The sequence below is a fragment of the Aquarana catesbeiana genome, linkage group LG04 (assembly GCF_042186555.1).
Source record: "Aquarana catesbeiana isolate 2022-GZ linkage group LG04, ASM4218655v1, whole genome shotgun sequence".
Lineage (NCBI taxonomy): Eukaryota > Metazoa > Chordata > Amphibia > Anura > Ranidae > Aquarana > Aquarana catesbeiana.
Window position 1 is genome coordinate 617,832,591 of NC_133327.1, and position 20,753 is coordinate 617,853,343.

Sequence of the window (20,753 nt, forward strand, 5' to 3'; positions counted from 1 at the left end):
CATCATCAAGGAAGGCGGAATAGTTACATAAATACAAGCTAAATTAAATAACTGTGTAAAATTGACATACCTGCAATTCTTTTTTTAAAACTATCCTTGCAGGAAGGCTAACCCTTCACTACGAGGGTTAAATGCTTGTTTTTGGCTTGAGGAGCTTTAAAAAGCACTTTAATTACGTTATTCCTCACTCCCCGGACACTTGGCAGTCTCCAGCTAGTGAGCGGACCCTTGGAATCATCACTTACATCCTCACCCTTTTCTCTTCAATGTTCTGCCAGCAGTTATCACATAGAATATAGGATCAGCACTCCAGCATTGTACGTGATAACTGCTGGCAGAGAATTGAAGAGAAAAGGGTTGGCCTGAGTGATCACATGGAGAGGAAGATTTAGCTTTTGGTTCTATTATAATGAATATGTATGTAACAAGACTGAAATGTGTGTGTGTGTGTTTTTTTTTTTTTTTTCTGTAGTTCCGCTCTAAGTATGTTCATTTTCCATGCACTCACATTCCTCGTTTTTAGGTGCGTCATAAAAAAATCGCATAACCTATACACCCGAGATGCTTTACATATTTGACACCTTCCTGGTATTTCAGAGCACCCTGTGATGGAATTTTATCTTATGAATTTTCCACATGTAGATAGATGAATTTTCTCTGTTCACTGTCAGTCGATTTGTTGCTGTGACCCCCTCTAACCTGGCAACTGAGATAAGCAAAACAAAAGGTATACCCCACTCAAATATGAACACTTCACATTAATAATATTATTATTATTATTCAGGATTTATATAGCGCCAACAGTTTGTGCTGCACTCTACAAAATAAATGGACGCACTACAGTTACAATGTAATTCAATACAATTGGATTGGGGGGGCCCGCTTACATTCTAAAAGGGAGGGGCAAGTAATGCAAAAGTTAATGACTTGCCCCATGCTCCTCCATACCTCTTTTATTTGAATATTCTCTTCACACACCCCCAACCCTTTTTTTTCTCATGGGGTCACATGATGCTCTGTGTTCAATTTATCCTTGCTGCAGTGGTGGTCGATCCTTAATGCTGCAGACAGTCCCGACATTATGAAAGTATTGCATTGTGAGCACAGCCCAGAATGGTGATGCCCCAGGGGGTGTGTCCATGACAGTCTGGGCACACAGGAAGTGTGAGGAATGACACTAGCTGTCATCCAACCTGGAAGAGGACCGGCTGTGACTTAACAGAGTTTCTGTGGAGGAAAACCTCTCTGGAAAAAGGGTGAGTATTGCAAAATAAATAATATATAAATATAGATAGATAGATAGATAGATAGATAGATAGATAGATAGATAGATAGATAGATAGATAGATAGATAGATAGATAGATAGATAGATAGATAGATATATCTATACATATACACTATATTGCCAAAAGTATTGAGACGCCTGCCTTTATACGTACATGCGCTTTAATGGCATCCCAGTCTTAGTCTGTAGGGTTCACTATTGAGTTGGCCCACCCTTTGCAGCTTAACAGCTTCAACTCTTCTGGGAAGGTTGTTCACAAGGTTTAGGAATGTGTCTATGGGAATATTTGACCATTCATCCAGAAGTGCATTTGTGAGGTCAGGCACTGATGTTAGATGAGAAGGCCTGGCTCGCAGACTTCACTCTAATTCATCCCAAAGGTGTTCTATCAGGTTGAGGTCAGGACTCATACTCGCTCATGCATGTCTTTATGGACCTTGCTTTGTGCACTGGTGCACAATCATGTTGGAACAGAAATGGGCCATACCTAAACTGTTCCAACAAAGTTGGAAGCATGAAATTGTCCAAAATGTCTTGGTATGCTGACTCCTTAAGAGTTCCCTTTACTGGAACTAAGGAGCCAGGCCCAACCCCTGGTAAGCAACCCCACACCATAACTCCCCCTCCGTCAAATGATGTGGACCAGTGCACAAAGCAAGGTCCATACGGACATAGATGAGCGAGTTTGGGGTGGGGAAACTTGACTGGCCTGCACAGAGTCCTGACCCCAACCCGGTAGAACACATTTGGGATGAATTAGAGTAGAGGCTGCGAGCCAGGCCTTCAGCTCCACATCAGTGTCTCACCTCACAAATGCGCTTCTGGAAGAATGGTCAAACATTCCCATAGACACACTCCTAAACCTTGTGGACAGCCTCCTCTGAAGAGTTGAAGCTGTTATAGTTGCATAGGGTGGACCAACTCAATATTGAACCCTACGGACTAAGACTGGGATGCCATTAAAGTTCATGTACGTGGGCTAGTTTAAAAAAATTAACTGATTTGTTTAAAAAAATAAAAGTTTCTGAACCTCAAGGTCCCTCCATCAGACAGGTTTCCAAAATAAGCAGCAGAAAATACTCAGAAGTATCCACCGCAACTCATCGTCTTTGGGTTACTATACTTTATCCCTTCACACAGGATGTTGAATAGTTTGGCTCTATAGGTGATCCAGAAATTGACGTTTGCACGTATCCTTTCTGTCTTCACAGGTATCTTCTAGAACAGGACTTTCCGGGGATGAGGATAGGACCGGAACCCACCACTGACTCTTTCATAGCGGTAATGCAAGGTGACGTTGAGGGGGTCATTCCAGGCAATGCGCTAGTGGTGGACCCCAAGAAACCGTTCAGAAAACTGAATGCTTTTGGGAACGCCTTCCTGAACAGGTGAGCTTGTTTAGATGCTTTATTACTTCCACCAGAGAAGAACTTGTTGGAAAACTAAGAATATGTTACAACCTTACAATCTCTTTTAAGCTCACCAAGTTACAACCTTTGGACAACCTTTACCATAAGTGTGTAATCTGGGCTGAGGAGTACCTTGCACAACATAGTTGGTAGAGCTCTATAGTTGTATTGTATCGTGTATGGTCAGCTTTATGGTCAGTGTTCCCAAGTAACACATTGGGGTTCATTTACTAAAACTGGAGAGTACAAAATCTGGTTTTAAGAAAGCTGTAGAGGGTAACTCCACTTTTGTGGGGGAAAAAATGTTAAAAAAAAATAGTATAGTATTTTCAATTGCGACATACCGTATATACTCGAGTATAAGCTGAGTTTTTCAGCTCATTTTTTAGGCTGAAAAACTCCCCCTTGGCTTATACTCGAGTGAGCCGTACTTTTTATTACTAAAACAGCGTGCGTCTCCTGCTGTGTAATGCATTCTGTTCAGCCGTCCATTGAAACAAAGCCCCGCCTCCTCCTCATCTGTGATAGGTGGAACACTGATACAGTTTCCCAGCATCGTATCAGTGTTCCTCTATCACGGACGGACGAGGAGGAGGCGAGGTGGGCTTTGTTTCAATGGACGGCTGAACAGAATGCATTACACAGTGGGAGACACACGCTGTTTTAGTAATGAAAGGTACGCTGCAACTGGGCACAGTGAGACTGCAACTGGGCACAGTGAGGCTGCAGATGGGCACAGTGAGGCTGCAGACGGGCATTGTTTACTGGTAGCTGCTGCATTTTCCCACCCTCGACTTATACTCAAGTCAATATGTTTTCCCAGTTTCTTGCGGTAAAATTAGGTGCCTCGGCTTATATTCGAGTTGAATTATACTCGAGTATATACGGTAAGTTATATTGTATTTGGATGTTGTTAAAATTTCCTTTCCCTTTCAATCTTAAGTGTTGTAATTTTCAGTAAAATGCATTGCAATATGACAACCTGGGGGCATTCTGTACACAGATTGTGGTGAGATACTCCCAAAGGGAAATTACGTGTAAGGGCCGATTCACACTGCTGCGATGCGGGAACCCTGCAAATCCACTGCGGGTTCCCGCATCGCATGTTTTCCGCATCGCATGTTTACCTGCGGCTGTTCACACTGCCCTATGCGAACTGCTGGGAGTGTCAGGTAAAAGTTAATGACATCCCCAAATCAGTTCGCATATCGCAGTGCGGGCTGAAATCACATTGCACAGAGATCGCATGTGATTTTCACTGCAGTGCGGTGCGAATCACATCCGATCTCTGACATCGCACCAGTGTGAACTGGCCGTAAAGGAATGCAGACCCTGCAGCTTTCATCATTAGAACCCTGCAGGTGGAGCAGCTTACTGATTATAAAACCACACCCATACAGATTCATTTAGCACATGGACACAGACAAACAAACAACTATTTCTTCAGCATAACAAAAGGAAGGAATCTGCAACAATGTATATTTTAAAATCCTTGCAAAGTACAACAGTGGAGTTACCAACGGAACAAGCTGAAGTTAGAAGCTGATTGGCTTTCATGCACAGCTGCACCAGATTTTGCACTCTCCAGTTTTATTAAATCAACCCCATTGTTTTTACTTTGAAGCAAATCAGACTTATATGGGGTTGCCATTGCTATCCATCTTCTGAAAGTGCTACTTTTCTGGCTATTTTGCTGAGCCACTGGCTTCAGTTCTTTTTGCGTCACGGACCTGGAACAGGTATACAGATAAGGAATGTCAGAAGTCCCTATCTTCATGCTTGTTTATGCTTGTTCTGAGATAATTACTTAGGGCATTGAAGAAAGAAGGGTAAGCATTAGAGATGGTTAGCTAGCATTTTCAAAATGAGAGGTCAGTAATGGTAAAATCCATATTTCTCTTGTGATAGGTTTCTCTTAAGCAGCCCATAGGTTATGCAGTTGATGGATCGACTTCAAGCTGAACTCCAGTTTTTGATACACTTTACGTAGTTTGTTTGGGCCAAGCTGGCCAAACAAACTATGTCCCTCACTAACATGTGAGGCCGCTAGATGTGCCGTATAAACTGTATGTAGCTGAGGCTACATACAGCATACAGCACTGTGTTCCGGGTGCAAGCCAAGACCTTCCTGTCTCATACCCGGAAAACACAGTAGAGTCTATCTGAGCGGCACTCAGCCATTCAGAGAAAGCAATGTATTCGAGCAATAAGTCAGAGAGGTGAGCTGATGATGTCACAACCTCTGACAACCAATCAGCTTTGTATTCATTGCTAGAATACATTGCTTTCTATGAGGGGCTGAGCGCCGCTCAGATAAACTCTATTGTGCTCCAGGTATAGACAGGAAGGTCTCGGGTTGCACCCGTAACACAGTGCTATATGCTGTATGTAACCTCAGCTGGAGTTTAGCTTTCACCAATGGCGGCTGGTGCTCTATTTTTTTGGGGGGGTGGCAAACAAACCAGCTGACCCCCCCCCCCGGTCGTTCAGTCGCACGGTAAAACCAACTCAACCCCCCTGTCGCTCGGCGAACAAACGCCCCCCCCCTTCCGTCGCTTGCCTGTTCACCCGTCAGCCCCGCACTTACTCCATCCAGGTCACAGGCAGATTCGGTGGCTTCTCCCGGTGTCTCCTCGGCACCTCCCCCCTGCTCCTGGCCAATACGGTTGCTTCTCCCCTCGGCCAATCGGGTCTTAAGACCCGCTTCCTGATTGGCCGGGAGGAGAAGCAGGAAGACAATAGCGAATATTAATTTGCTATTGTCACACAACTGGCTCAGGGTGTAATGCTCTGCTCCCCAAGCTCTCCCTTTTTTGATGCTAGGCAGAGCCTCAGGCTCTAAAAACATGCTTAAAACAAAACAAAAAAACATTAAAATCCATGCGTCCAGCGCCCTGCATGTAGCTTAGGGGCTGGGCGCAAGTATTAGGGGGGGGCGGCGCCCCTAAAGGAGAGGCTGCCACTAGCTTTCAGTACAATCAACCTGCCCATAGATGGATCGAATCCCGGTCAGTCCCTGCTGAACCGGTTCGGTTCGATCTATCTATGGCCAGATTAAAAAGAACCAGTACTGTAAAAGATGTGCTTATTAAAGACAAGTAGAGTCCAACTCACTAGTCTCCAGATTTACATGTGCTCTCCCTGCAGCTCATCTGTTCTTTGCTTCATTATGCCAGAGCTGCCCCCTTGGTGACTAGTGATCTGATGGGGTAATGGTTAGAGTAACTCCACATTCTGTGTACAGAACACCTCCAGGTAGTCATATTGCATTTTACAGAGAATTACAGAGCTGCAGATTTAAATGGAAAGGTCATTTTTAATTACATTCAATTACAATATGACTTGAGTCGCAATTGTATATGCTATATTATTATTTTTTTTATTTGTTTTTGGTCTTTTCCCCAAAAAAGTGGCGTTACCCTTTAAAGCTGGCCAAACACCAATATAATTTTGTTCAACTGTACATACAAAGATTTTGAAAAAAATGTTTATCAGGGCATTCTTTCTTGCTATCATTGAAGCACCCCTGGAACAGGAAGTGAAGGGAAATTTCTCCAGTGGTATACAGACAATAAAAAATCAGCGCATTATGCGTGTGTGCTGGTGTGCAATGTGAACGTATTCTGCAGTGCATTCACATTGTTCATTTTCTTCTTCTTTTTTTATATCAATGTTATTTTTATGCAGTGCAGCATGTTGGCTCCGTTCACATCTCCGCGTTCCGAACCGCAATTCGCAATAGCGGCAAATCACGGGACACCCGTGCGTTCCCGGTGCGTTGCCCGCCGATTTCAATAGCACCCCAAACACAACGCAATCTTCCCGCAATTCGTCGGGCGCAGTAAAAACGCACAAACAAAATCATGGGACGCCTGTCGCCCAAAAGAAATACAAGAGCTTCTTTTGGGCGACGGGCGTCCCGCGATTCTGTTTGCTTATTTTTACCACGATTGTCGCCCCCATACTCCTAGATGTGAACGGAGCCTCATAGCATATTGGAACAAAAAAAAAAATAGAACATGCATTTCTTTTCAGCACACACCAACATAGCGCACTGGCTATGGCACAAAAAGCCAATTGCCTGTGTTGGAACTGCATTGGGCAACACTTTCTAACTCAGCCCAACAGGGCCGATGTGAATGAGCTCTAACACTGTGTTTGATTCCTGAAGCCTATGATATTTATTATTGTAAGGCTCAGCATTAATATGTATGTGGTCTAACAGGCTGGGCGAGGATAGCGCTAAAGATACAGAAAAGAACCTCTGATCTGCATGTGTAGATCCTGGTGTGTGTTGCGTTTAACCAAACATTAGGAATTTGCTTTATACTGAGGGTTGTCTACACGCCCTTCTCTAATGTGCTGCCAAAGTCAGGACAATACAGAGCGAGGCACTGAAAGCTTGAGAGGAATATCTTCATTCCCCTGAGGGCTGTTTGTACTGAGCACTCCACACATGGACTAACACTGAGATAACCAACCCACGATTACAGAGGAGAGGAGGAAAGCTCTAGAGACTGGAGAGCCTAAAAGCCCATTAGATATCGGCCATCTGGTTTAAAGGGGAAAGAACAATTTTTTTTTCAGTGACAACCTTAAAGCCCAAAGCCATTATCAAAGAAATTAAATATTCAACAATTATTACCAGGGGATCCCAAATATCATAAGAAGAGGCTCCAGCACTGTGCAAGAGCTCATCCTCTTATGATTTAAAACCATTGGTTTTTCCAGGATCCTGGGAGAAGGCCCAGTGACGTCACCTCGCTTAGACGAGCGCACCAGAAGGCGGGTGTAACAGTAGTATTTTTTTTTATTTTTCTTCCCAAGCTTTGCTTTTTTAAATTGCTTTCACTTTAAAATGAAGTGTCCTTTACTCCAGTGTTTGTCAACTGGTGTGCCGCAGCACCCTGGGATGCTGTAAAGGGACCTCAGGGGTGCCACAGCAAAAAGACAAAAATCTGCATGTACAGTCCGATCTAAATGTATGTTCTGTCTTAACTGTGGTACACAGATAGGAGGGAGAGAGCACAGCCCGCACCTCCTCTCAGCACTCTCCTCCTCTTTGCCCCTAATCTCTACTCCTGTCAAAAACCTGGGCAGCTGTGCCAGCCACCTGCCCGCATCCTACCAACCAATTACGTAATCCATTGCTAAGGACATATTGGGTGGCTGGTAGAACTTTATAACTTTATAGGATGGAGGAGGGATTTTTGAGAGGGCAATTTGTGCTAGGAGGGGGATTTGTCCTAGCAAGAGGGATTTTGGAAGCGAGGGATTTTGGATTGGGGGGGATTTGTGCTAGGAGGGGGGATTTTGGAGGGAAGTATTTGTGCTAGGAGGGGGATTTTTAAGAGGGCAATTTGTGCTAAGAGGGGGATTTTGGAAGGGAGGATGAGTGGTATAAGCAGGGATTATGGAGGTGGTGATTTATGCTGGGAGGGGATTTTGGAGGGAGGATTTGTCCTAGTAGGAGGAGTTTTGGAGGGGGGGCATTTGTACTAGTAGGGGGGATTTTGGATTGGGGGGGGAATTTGTGCTAGGAAGGGGGATTTTGGAGGGAAGTATTTGTGCTAGGAGAGGGGATTTTTAAGAGGGCAATTTGTGCTAGGAGAGGGATTTTGAAAGGGAGGATGAGTGGTATAAGCAGGGATTTTGGAGGTGGGGATTTGTGCTAAATGGGGGGATTTTGCAGTGGGTTTACAACCTACAGACCACTGAACTTTGCCTCACAGACTACATTTCAGGGCTTGTTCACACCAGGTGCAGTGCGGTAATGCGTGTACCTTTTTTGTGCGTTACATGCACATAGAGCAGCCCATTACAAAAAACAGGACGCATGGGAACACACAAAAAAATGTGTGGGCACTCAGACGCACCTCCTGCTGTGAACAAGCCCTCAAACTAGTGTGCCACGGGATTGTTCACAATTCTAAAGGGTGCCTTGACTGAAAAAAGGTTGAAAAACACTATTGTCCTCTGACCCTACCCGCTTGCCCCCAATGCAGTGAGAGTACCTTGCTGGCCAATATAGGTATTTATAAAAAGTATATATAATTACAGTGCTTGCAATAATATAAACAATTAAATTAATGAGTGAAAAAAATAAAGTGCAGTTGTGCTCCAAACATCAAGGTGCACCACACACCCCTCCTGTGCCCCCACTCACCGAAAAGAATGGACCCCTAGCTTTTCAGTCCAGGGGTCGTTCAGGCTAGAACACTGGCCATAAATGGCAAAAGGATCCAATGAAGATCTCCCCCCAATCGTGATGGTCATATGTGGATATTATCACCAAAAATGAAAAAAAGAGGGACTAATAGTGAACGTTTACTGTACAAAATAAGGGTAGTTGGCATGGACCATAGGGTGAGTACATGGATTGAAAACTGGCTACAAGGGCGAGTTCAGAGGGTGGTGATAAATGGGGAGTACTCAGAATGGTCAGGGGTGGGTAGTGGGGTCCCCCAGGGTTCTGTGCTGGGACCAATCCTGTTTAATTTATTCGTAAACAAACTGGAGGATGGGGTACACAGTTCAATCTCTGTATTTGCAGACGATACTAAGCTAAGCAGGGCAAAAAGTTCTCTGCAGGATGTGGAAACCTTGCAAGAAGATCTGAACAAATTAATGGGGTGGGCAACTACATGGCAAATGAGGTTCAATGTAGAAAAATTTAAAATAATGCATTTGGGTTGCAAAAATATGAATGCAATCTACTCACTGGGGGGGAGAACCTCTGGGGGAATCTAGGATGGAAAAGGACCTGGGGGTCCTAGTAGATGATAGGCTCAGCAATGGCATGCAATGCCAATCTGCTGCTAACAAAGCAAACAGAACATTGGCATGCAATAAAAAGGGGATTCATTCCAGAGATAGAACGATAATGCTCCCGCTCTACAAGACTCTGGTCCGGCCTCACCTGGAGTATGCTGTCCAGTTCTGGGCACCAGTCCTCAGGAAGGATGTACTGGAAATGGAGCGAGTTCAAAGAAGGGCAACAAAGCTAATAAAGGGTCTGGAGGATCTTAGTTATGAGGAAGGTTGCGAGCACTGAACTTATTCTCTCTGGAGAAGAGACGCTTGAGAGGGGATATGATTTCAATATACAAATACCACAACAGGGATAAAACTTTTTTCGCGGAAGGGAGTTTAACAAGACACGTGGCCACTCATTAAAATTAGAAGAAAAGAGGTTTAACCATAATCTACGTAGAGGGTTCTTTACTGTATGAGTGGCAAGGATGTGGAATTCCCTTCCACAGGCGGTGGTCTCAGCGGGGAGCATCTATAGTTTCAAGAAACTATTAGATAAGCACCCGAACAACCACAACATACAGGGATATACAAGGTAATACTGACATATAATCACACACATGGGTTGGACTTGATGGACTTCTGTCTTTTTTCAAACTCACCTACTGTGTAACTATGTAACTATATCTTTTAAAGATAGCTGGGAGCAATGTAATTGACAGCAGTCAGTGCAGACAGAGAGCACAGGAAGTTATCAGCTCACTGGGTTTCTGGCAGAATCAAGTATTTTTTGCACCAAAGGGGAAACAATAAAAGAAGTTTACTGTTAGGGTTTACATACACTTCAGTTGAACATCCTATTAAGGCTGGCCATAGATGGATAATTAATTTTTTTTTCAATCAGTGAGCTATTAAAAATAACAGATTTTTTTAATCCACACAAAGAAAAGTTGATGGAGATATCCTCTGCACTGTTATTGTATTCTGACAGCGGGACTCCACTGCCAGAATATACTGATCAGCACTGCAGTTGCTGATGGAAGGAATTTGGATCCATCTATGGCCAGCCTTAGGTCACCAGAGCTGTACGGACTGTAGAGAAGACTCAGGGTTGGGTCTTCCTCGGTGGGTATGGTGTGAATTTTTACAGCTACGTTCTGATTATTGGACAGGGACGTGTGAGGTCAGGTTCAGAGATGACTAATGCTCAGCCAATCTCCATCTTACATAGCAGGAATATTTGTCCTGTAAGCTCTAATTGAACTGAGTGGGCGGGCAGGATTAGTGCAGATATTATCAGAATTATACATTTCCTTAGGCTCCATTTATACTTGTGCGACTTGTCATGCAACTTTGGACATCAAAGTTGCATGACAAGTTGTTCTCCATGTTTTCCAATGATAACCATTCATATATGCGTGACTTAAAGTTGCAGCAACTTCAAAGTAGTTCATGCACGACTTTGGTGCGACTTTCATGCAACTTGAGGGCCATAGAATTCAATGTTAACCCTCAAAAGTTGCATGAAAGAAGTGCCCGAATGTTATACAATGCAACTTGTGTGCAAAAGTTGTCCATTATCACTGGTCAAAGCCAAGGTTGTATCACAGTTGCACCCATCCAAAGTTGCACTCCAAAGTTGGCTCAACTTTGGAGTCATACAAGTGTGAATGTAGCCCATTTAGATGCATGTGTGTGCATAGAGGTGCATTTTTTGTAGTGTAAGGCTCCTTTAACACTTGTACGACTTTGAATTTGTGCCGTCTTTGGCGGGTACAACTTTGTATGGGTGCAACATGGATACGACTTTGGCTTTGACCAGTGATAATGTTGCACACAAGTTACATTGTATACCATTCAGGTATGACTTTCATGCAACTTCTGAGGGTTAACATTGGAGTCTACGGCCCTCAAGTTGCATGAAAGTCGGACCAAAGTAGTGCATTAACTACTTTGAAGTAGCTGCAACTTTAACTCCCCCCCCCTCCCCCTTCACATTGACTGCGGCTTTGAAATGGTGCAACTTCATCTGAAATTGCACGATTTCAAAGCTGCATCTCGGGTGCGACGTGGAAGCTATCTGTGTGACTTCATGCCCAGATGTCTATTCAAGTCGCACCCAAAATCGGCAAAAGTAGTGCGTGTACTACTTTTTCAAATCAGTGCGGCACCGCAAAGTCGGTGTCACACCAATTTTAACAGTGCAATTCCTGGCAATAGGATGCGACTTGTGGTGCGATTTGACCTGTCAGTTCACATGACTAGTCGCTCCAATGTGAACGGGGGGCTTAGTCGCGCATATGTGAATGGGTATCATTGGAAAACATGGGAAACGACTCGTCATGCAACTTTGATGTCCAACTTGTTGCATGACAAGTCGCACAAGTGTGAATGGAGCCTTAGACAGATGCGTTGTCATGTGTCATGTGTTTTTTCTTTGTGCGTTGACATAGTTTAATGCAGATCTAAAGTCCTGCTATCACAGTGAGCTGGTAAGCTCTTTATTGCAAAAGAGACCCGCAAAGTCTCTTCTGCAATAAGATATACCTACCTGGCTGCTCGCAGTCTTCTCCAGCATATAAACGGAATTGCACATGCATGTACAGCTCCGCTTACACTGCCGGTCCAGTCTCTGTGTGCAGGGATTACTGACTCCTATGCATGCACAGAAGTGACCTCATCCCACGCTAGCCAATGAAGATGCCCGAAGACCGCCATACAGCAGAGGATGTTGGTGGCGACCCAGGATCGGACTGTTGGAGTGAAGGTAGGTTTAATTCAGCTTTGGCACAAAAAAATTCATCAAACTGCATGTAACATGTAAACGGTGGGTAGCAGCTGGGGTTGAGGAAATCTGACAAGCACACTGTTGGCTGTCAGATGGAAGCGATGGGGCGGAGCCACACACATCCCAGCTGAAGGTAAACAACAAGCACCTGCAATAAAAAGTTACCCCAAAATTCAAGTAAAGGGGATGCTGCTTGGGTGTAGGTCGATGATGTATGTGGCCATGCTTTGAGTTCTACTCTAAAATATGTATTGTAGGATGAAATGTGGACTATGCCTTTAAGTGAGAACCATGTTGGAGTCTGCTGTTAAATCTTTTATTATTGTGAAGCCGAAGCCTCGTCTCACAGAGGGTTACAGGCCAAGCTTGATCGGGTTCCAGATTTTCTGTCAGTTTATAATTTCATACTTGGAACAAACTCTGCATGGCGAATATGTTCCACAAACACAGCGGCTCTGTGAAAACAAAGCCGTGTTTGCAGAGTATGTTTATTCCGACACGTTCCTCTATGCTAAAACTCGCCCGCTTATGTCCAACTTACAGTATGTGAAACAAAACTCAATTTGATAAGATCAGCAATCAGCTAGTGTTATACCAGAACATAGGAGCTCTGTAGAGCTTTATATTCAAACTGTTCTCCAAATTATTGATGACAAGTAATAGTTCAAGAGACCTAACAATGCAGAGTATTTCAGGAGAGGAGAGTTATATAGGGGAAGGAGCAGAGTATTTCAGGAGAGGAGATTTGGATAAAGGAAGGATCAGAGTCCTCCAGCAGTGCAGAGTATTTCAAGAGAGGAGAGTTAGATAGAGGAAGGAGTAGAGTCCCCCAGCAGGGCAGAGCAGGCCTGGATTGGCCATAGGGCACACCTGGCATTTGCCTAGTGGGCCAGCCGGTAGCTGCAGTAGCTGGGCTGCTCCTTGAGCCCATGCCTCTCACCCGGCCAGCCGCCTATTAAGTTCAGCAGTCGAGGCCGGAGGGTAGAAACTACCCAGCTGCCCCATGAGCGTGAAGAGCAAGGAGCTGCTATAGACCCCATCGCCTGGTACCTGCCAGACCGGAGAAAAAGGGAGTGCCCGTGCAGCCCCTTGTGCAGCTGGATAGGAGGAGTGGCGGGGAAGCTGCATATAGAAGAATTGATCTTTCCATTTTCCTCCTGCAGCTACTGAATGCCTGCAGGAGGGAGAGGAGGAGAAGCGGGCATTCAGAGGCTGCAGGAGGAAAATGGAGAGATTGATTCCTCTATATATATACCCAACATGGCACACTTCAAAATTGCGCCCGCTCGTGGAATGGCGTCAAACTTTTACCCTCAAAAATCTCCATAGGCGATGTTTAAAAAATTCTACAGGTTGCATATTTTGCGGTACAGAAGAGGTCTAGGGCTAGAATTATTGCTCTCGCTCTACCGGTCGCGGCGATACCTCACATGTGTGGTTTGACCACCGTTTTCATATGCGGGCGCTACTCGCGTATGCATTCACTTCTGCACTTGAGTTTGTTGGGACGGGGGTTTTTTTAAGAACATTTTTTTTATTATTTATTTTACATTATTTTATTTATTTTTACACGGTTTAAAAAAAAAAAATTGTGTCACTTTTATTCCTATTACAAGGAATGTAAACATCCCTTGTAATAGAAAAAAGCATGACAGGACCTCTTAAATATGAGATCTGGGGTCAAAAAGACCTCAGATCTCATATTAACACTAAAATGCAAAAAAAAAAAAAGTAATTTAAAAAAATGACATTGAAAAAAAATATGCCTTTAAGAGGCGTGGACGGAAGTGACAATTTGACGTCGCTTCCGCCCAGCAGTGTCATGGAGATGAGTGGGCGCCATCTTAGCCTCACTTGTCTCCAGGCACACCACAGGGAAGGACGCGATCGCCTCCGCCACTACCGATGGCTCCGGTAAGCGGCGGAGGGCACCGGATCGCGGTGGGGGGCCCTCCCCCGCCACCGATAAAAGTGATCTTGCGGCGAATCCGCCGCAGGGACCACTTTTATCTGAAAGCCGGCCGCCGCACGAAAACGGGGATACCGGGGTTATGGCAGCTAGCTGCTGCCATAACAACGATATACCCCTTCAAAATTTGGACGTACATCGTCGTACGGTGGTCGGTAAGTGGTTAATGTGAAATAGTAGTAATTTCGAATGGTAAATAGTATAGGATCATGCGTGTCCCGCTGCCTAAACTGACCAGGGGTGGTCCGAAAGAGGCTGAGTGGAAATGAGGAGATGGAAGGTGGGTGATCTAACGCATGAATCAAAGTGATATAGTTTATTCATAAACAAAATAGATGAGTACAAAGAAATGACTACGAATTCATACAAACTTGGTTACAAGTTATTCATTAAAAATTAGTTATGCCCATACAAGGACAAATGATCAAAGTAGGCTAACACGTTTCGAGGTGTTCCCTCTTCATCAGAGCCTTGGAAAGTAAAAGAAAGTCTGTTTATTTCATTGGACCCGCTGGCCAGCTTTAGAAAGGGAAAGGAGCAGAGTATCCTAGCAGTTCAGAGAATTTTAGAAGAGGAAAGTTAGATAGGGGAAGGGGCAGAATCCCCCAGCAGTGCAGAGTATTTCAGGAGAGGAGAGTTGGATAGCGGAAGGGACAGAGTCTTCCAGCAGTGCAGAGCATTTCAAGAGAGGAGAGTTAGATAGAGGAAGGAGTAGAGTCCTTCATCAATGCAGAGCATTTCAGGAGAGAAGAGTTAGAGGAAGGGACTGAGTCTTCCAGCATAGCAGAGTATTTTGGAAAAGGAGAGAAAGAGAAAGGAGCAGAGTACTCCAGCAGTGCAGAGTATTTCAAGAGTAGAGAGTTGGATAGAGGAAGGAACATATTACTCCAGCAGTGCAGAGTATTTCAAGAGTAGAGAGTTGGATAGAGGAAGGGACATATTACTCCAGCAGTGCAGAGTATTTCAGGAGAGTAGAGATGAATAGAAGGAGTAGAGTCCTTCAGAGCAATGCAGAGCATTTCAGGAGAGAAGAGCACAGTGGTGTATTGGGTAGCATTCTCGCCTAGCAGTAAGAAGGGTTGCTGGTTCAAATCCCAACCACGACACTACCTGCCTGGAGTTTGCATGTTCTCCCTGTGCCGGCGTGGGATCCTCCGGGTACTCCGGTTTCCTCCCACACTCCAAAGACATGCTGGTAGGTTAATTGGCTTCTGTCTAAATTGGCTCTAGTATATGAATGGGTGATAGGGACCTTAGAGTGTAAGCTCCTTGAGGGTAGGGACTGATGTGAATGTATATGTAAAGCGCTGCGTAAATTGATGGCGCTATATAAGTACCTGAAATAAAAAATAATAAATAGAAGAGTTAGGAGGAAGGGACAGAGTCTTCCAGCAGTGCAGATTATTTTGGAAAAGGGGAAATGGAGGAAGGAGTAGAGCCCCCCTAGGAGGTCAGATTAGTGCTGGGAGGCTCCTTTCTTATGTAGTGTTCATACATCCATCTGTATATTAGCAATGTTCATGGTTTATATCCTTTTTCTATTGTGCAGGTTTGTCTGTGCACAGTTGCCGAATCCTGTTCTGGAGAGTATTAGTGTGATTGACACTCCGGGGATCCTGTCTGGGGAGAAGCAAAGGATCAGTCGAGGTGAGACTCTCTCTTTCTGCTGTCACTGCACTTCTCAGACTCCGACTTTCTTTTAGCGAAGTTTACCATAAAATTATGTCCAGATTCATTGTCATTACGTATTGATATTCTGTAGGGCTTTTGTTTTATACTAATAAAGAGCACTTCAATAATTCAGATCTGTATTACATGTGACACCTCACTATACAAAATTGCCGTTACTGATTAAAATTTTCGTGTTCGATTAATCGATTTTTTTTAAATTGATTAATCGACTAATTTTGATTAATTATAACGCACATACAGATCCAATTACTTTTAGCTGATTTAGCACTGTTGTTATGACAACGGCCAAAGCCGGACATAGCAGGGCGTGGCTAGGACGTCACACGTCATAAACTCAGCCTCACTGTGCCCATAATCTCAGAATCACCGTTCTCATAATGCAGTCTCACCGTGCCCATAATCGCAGCCTCACCGTGCCCATAATGCTGTTTCACTGTGCCCATAATCGCAGCCTCGCTGTGCCCATAATGCTTTCTCACTGTGCCCATAATCGCAGCAATGCCGTACCTATAATGGCAGCCTCACCGTGCCCATAATCGCAGCCTCACTGTAGTCAGTGTCTGTGCCTGGATTACACAGTCTGCGGGCATCTCCCGCTGTGTGTCTCAGAGCTGATTGTGAAAACTTTGGCCGCACTGTGAGAAAAGTCCCGCCCTCCTCCTAGATCAGCTCGTGTGATAGACAGAACACTGCGTCTATGTATGACATATAGTGAAGGAGGAGGAGGAGGGAGCGGAGCGCTGCACTGCAGCCACAGCGTGGCCCAAAGCACCCCCACGGCAGGCAGCCTACCGATCCAAAAAATTTTGATTGATCAAAAAAATTAACAATTAATCGAGGAATTAATCGTTAATTTCCACAGCCCTACAAAATTGGGGAAAATGTTATCTGAAACTTTACCCCTCTGCTCAGTAAAGGCAACAAAATATCCTGTAATTAGATAACATAGCAGAACAAAAAACTAGCCATAGATGGCTGGCCATAGATCCCTCCATCTACACAAATGAGGTGTATGGCGGAAGCCCCTCCTGTGCTGCGACAATGTATTTTGACAGCGGGACTTAGAATACACTGACCAGCAGCTGATCGACAAATGTTTTCCAGAGTGTCCCTTCAACAGAGGTCAGTCAAACGATCAACTTCTGTCAAGCAGAGATGGCCACACATGGATAAAAATTCAGCCAGTGCCAGCTGAACCGCCCAAATTTCGATCTGTCTATGGCCAGCCTAAGCAAAACACGCTGTACATAATGGAAGAATACATTATCACAGTGAACAGGCAGGAGTATAGTGTCAGCAGTTCTGGATCACAAATCCCGTCATGATGCTCAGCAGCCTTTTCTGCTGCAGTTGATCATTCCTAATCTTAATCTGTTGCTGCCCACATAACCAATATGTATGGCATCAATGAGGATGGACTTTACAGGCCACATGCCGCAAATATGTGTCCGAGGTTTCTGTTCTAAAAGTGCGCTTATTGCACACTCCCAGCACAGTGAGCGAGCTGTCATTGGTGGGACAGCCAATCACAGTGGTCACATCATCGGCCAGTCCTTCCCACCCACCAAGTGTAAAGACCCTGTTAAAGGGATGCTGGGGGTGGGCAGGAAGGGGTTAAAGTGCTGTTGAGGAATCATTTATTTTACAAATGAAATGTGTTGCTCTAGCCCTTTAAATCTTGTAAAACATCTAAGACTACTACAGCGCGACCACAGAGACTGCAAAAAGAGGATACCTGCTCAGATTCAGGTTTTTACATTGTCTGCAAGTGTAATACTCTAACTTGTTATAATTATCACCGGAAGAGAACAGAGGGGGGATCAGAGTTGGGGATTCTCCTCTCATTGGGAGGATTTATGCTCCCTGTCTCCCATGTCACAGAAAGGAAAAAGAAATCTACCCCATAGGGACACAGACAGCAATAAAGACCTGACTCTTTCCAAAACCAATAAAATGTTTGGTTGGAGTTCCCTTTTAATGTGCCTAAACTTATCAAGGTGTTAAAGGTTTAATAATAATAATCATTTTTTTAAAAAAAGTTTCTTTTTTTTAATTTTTTTTCATCTTTATTTATATTTTATAGGGCTGAAACAACTTATCGATTAATCGACAACTAATCGATTATGAAAATAGTTGTCAACTATTTTCATAATCGATTAATCGGCCAGCCAATTAGTTGGCCTGCATACAGAATGCATTATTTGTTTACATATCAGGAAATACAGTGCAGCACACATGGAGCTCAGTACATCATCCATACATGTCAGTAAGTGCCTGAGAACTTGTGGATGTGAATGTGTGAGCAATGCCTCATGGAACATGTAGTCCTGGGCAGGAAGCGAGTGGGTCTAAAGGCAGATGTTTTTTTTACCGTGCTATAGAGGAACGCTATACTATAATTTGCAGCTTGCTATTGGGGTACTCTGAAGGCAGGAGGAACCAAAAGCATCAGTGGGGGACCCCAGAACAGAAGAATCGGGGCTGCTCTGTGCAAAACCATTACACAGAGCAGATAAGTATAACATGTTTGTTTGTTTTAAAAAAAAAAATTACTTTAAAGACTGTGCAGGGAAGATCCGCATCTGAACCTAGAAAAGGTGGAGGCTGATAGACTGGAGGTCACTACCTGCCTGGAGTTAGCATGTTCTTCCTGTGTCTGCGTGGGTTTCCTCCGGGTACTCCGGTTTCCTCCCACACTCCAAAGACATGCTGTAGGTTAATTGGATCCTGTCTAAATTGTCCCTAGTATGTGAGTTAGGGACCTTAGATTGTAAGCTCCTTGAGGGTAGGGACTGATGTGAATGTACAATGTATATGTAAAGCGCTGCGTAAATTGACGGCGCTATATAAGTACCTGAAATAAATAAAATAAATAAAATAAATAAAATAAATAGGTAACAGAAGGCATTACAATTACATTTTAAGTAAACTTTTACATGGAGGCAAGCCACAATACGTGGGAGCAGGGCACATTACATGAGGGTAGGGCACATTACATGGGAGCAGGGCGCTCATTTCAAGGAGGCAGGGCATATTACATGAGGGCAGGGCACATGGGAACATGGCACATTACAAGGAGGCAGGGCACATTATGTGGGAGCAGGGCACATTATGTGGGAGCAGGGCACATTATGTGGGAGCAGGGCACATTACATGCGCCCCAGTGTAAAAGGGGTCTAAATAATCTGCAGTGATCTCTGAGTCTGATGATATTTACCAGATTCAACCTCTAATGCCGCATACACAGGCTCGGACTTGCCGACGGGACAAGCTCCATCGGCATTTCCGCCGGAAAAATTTAGAGCATGTTCTCTCGGAAATGCCGACAGAAAAAGTCCAATGGGGCACACACACGGTTGGATTATCCGACCAAAAGCTCCCGTCTGACTTTTTCTTTCGGAAATTCCGACCGTGTGTACACGGCATTATAGTATATACAGTATATCTCTTCTGTCTGTTATTCTCAGAGTGGATTAGAGATTTTGCTCCCTAATCATATAGTTAGTTATTTATATTTACCACTGCATATAGATATTTAAGAATAAATTGCCTTTTTTTTAAACTTTACATATTAAAATTATACACCACACTTTTTTTAAGGTTGTTATTATCCGATCAATCGATTACTCAAAAAAATAATCGGCCAACTAATCGATTATGAAAATAGTCGTTAGTTGCAGCCCTCATTTATAAACATATAGAAGACACAGTAATGAATTCAAAAGAACAGACTCAAGTACAATTCTGGTTACATAAAAGAGAGACTAATCTCAAGATATCGCCCAGTAGTTTTTAGTTTTGTGGAGAGGGACGGATATATATATATATATATATATATATATATATATATATATATATATACATATATATACATATATATATATATATATATATATATATATATATATATATATATATATATATATATATATATATATATATATATATATATATATATATATAAAATGTCCTTTTTGGATCTTAATTAAGCAAACTGTTCCATTGAGAAGATATGCTGTATCACCATTGTTATATATACCCAAGTGCCTTGTACTCCCCAAGAAGAGGAATTTCATTATCACTTCTCAACAACAAAGATTAAAATCAAATGTGGAGAGGGGAAGAAAATGTTTCCATTACATGTACAGGCTAGGCTTCCTGCAGAGTGCTGGATGGTGGTATCTTTGGAGGTGCAGCGTTCTCACCTTAAGCTGCTCTTTTAGTTTGGACTACAAACACCTTCTTTCCTCATCACCATTCCATATTGAGGCAGTGTTCTGTAGTGCACATAAGACAACTGGCAGAGCTTATAACTTTGTTTAAAATTTCAGTGTACAAAAATTACAAGGACACTGGATTTCTGGCGGCATTAACAGGCATTATTCACATCCAACCATCACATCTAAGGACTGCTAAGCTGCAATATATTAAATTTCTTTTAAATTAAATGTATTTAAAATAAATGGAGAGGGAAAGAGGGAGGGGTGGTCATGAGAGAATAGTACTGGGACACGGCTTTCAAATCCATCACTCTTAGACCCCTTTCACTTTGGGGCTGCCCGTGGGTTGGCACTAAAGCGCCGCTTGTTTTAGCGGTGCTTTAGCGCTGTTTAAACTGCGCTTTTTGGCCGCTAGCGGGGGGTTTTAACCACTGCTAGTGGCCGAAGAAGGGGTTAAAAACGCCAGTATTGCGGCGCTTCGGAAACGCTTTTCAGGCGCTTCGGAAGCGCTGCCCATTCATTGCAATAGGCAGGGGCAGGGGGTGTATACAGCGCTCCCAAACCGCCCCAAAGATGCTGCTTGAAGAACTATTTCTAACGTCCCGCAAGCACAACGCCCCGGTGTGAAAGCACTCA

At 43.8% G+C, this 20,753-nt stretch overlaps 1 protein-coding gene across 2 annotated transcripts in view; it reads left to right on the plus strand.

The window, feature by feature from the left end:
* EHD3 (EH domain containing 3) overlaps positions 1–20,753 on the plus strand; it is a 107,432-nt gene that overhangs the window by 25,042 nt on the left and 61,637 nt on the right. For both annotated transcript variants that reach the window (XM_073628288.1, XM_073628289.1), the window contains exons 2-3: positions 2,498–2,674; positions 15,755–15,852. In XM_073628288.1, the coding sequence (XP_073484389.1) occupies positions 2,498–2,674; positions 15,755–15,852 (275 nt within the window). The remainder of the gene's footprint in view (positions 1–2,497; positions 2,675–15,754; positions 15,853–20,753) is intronic.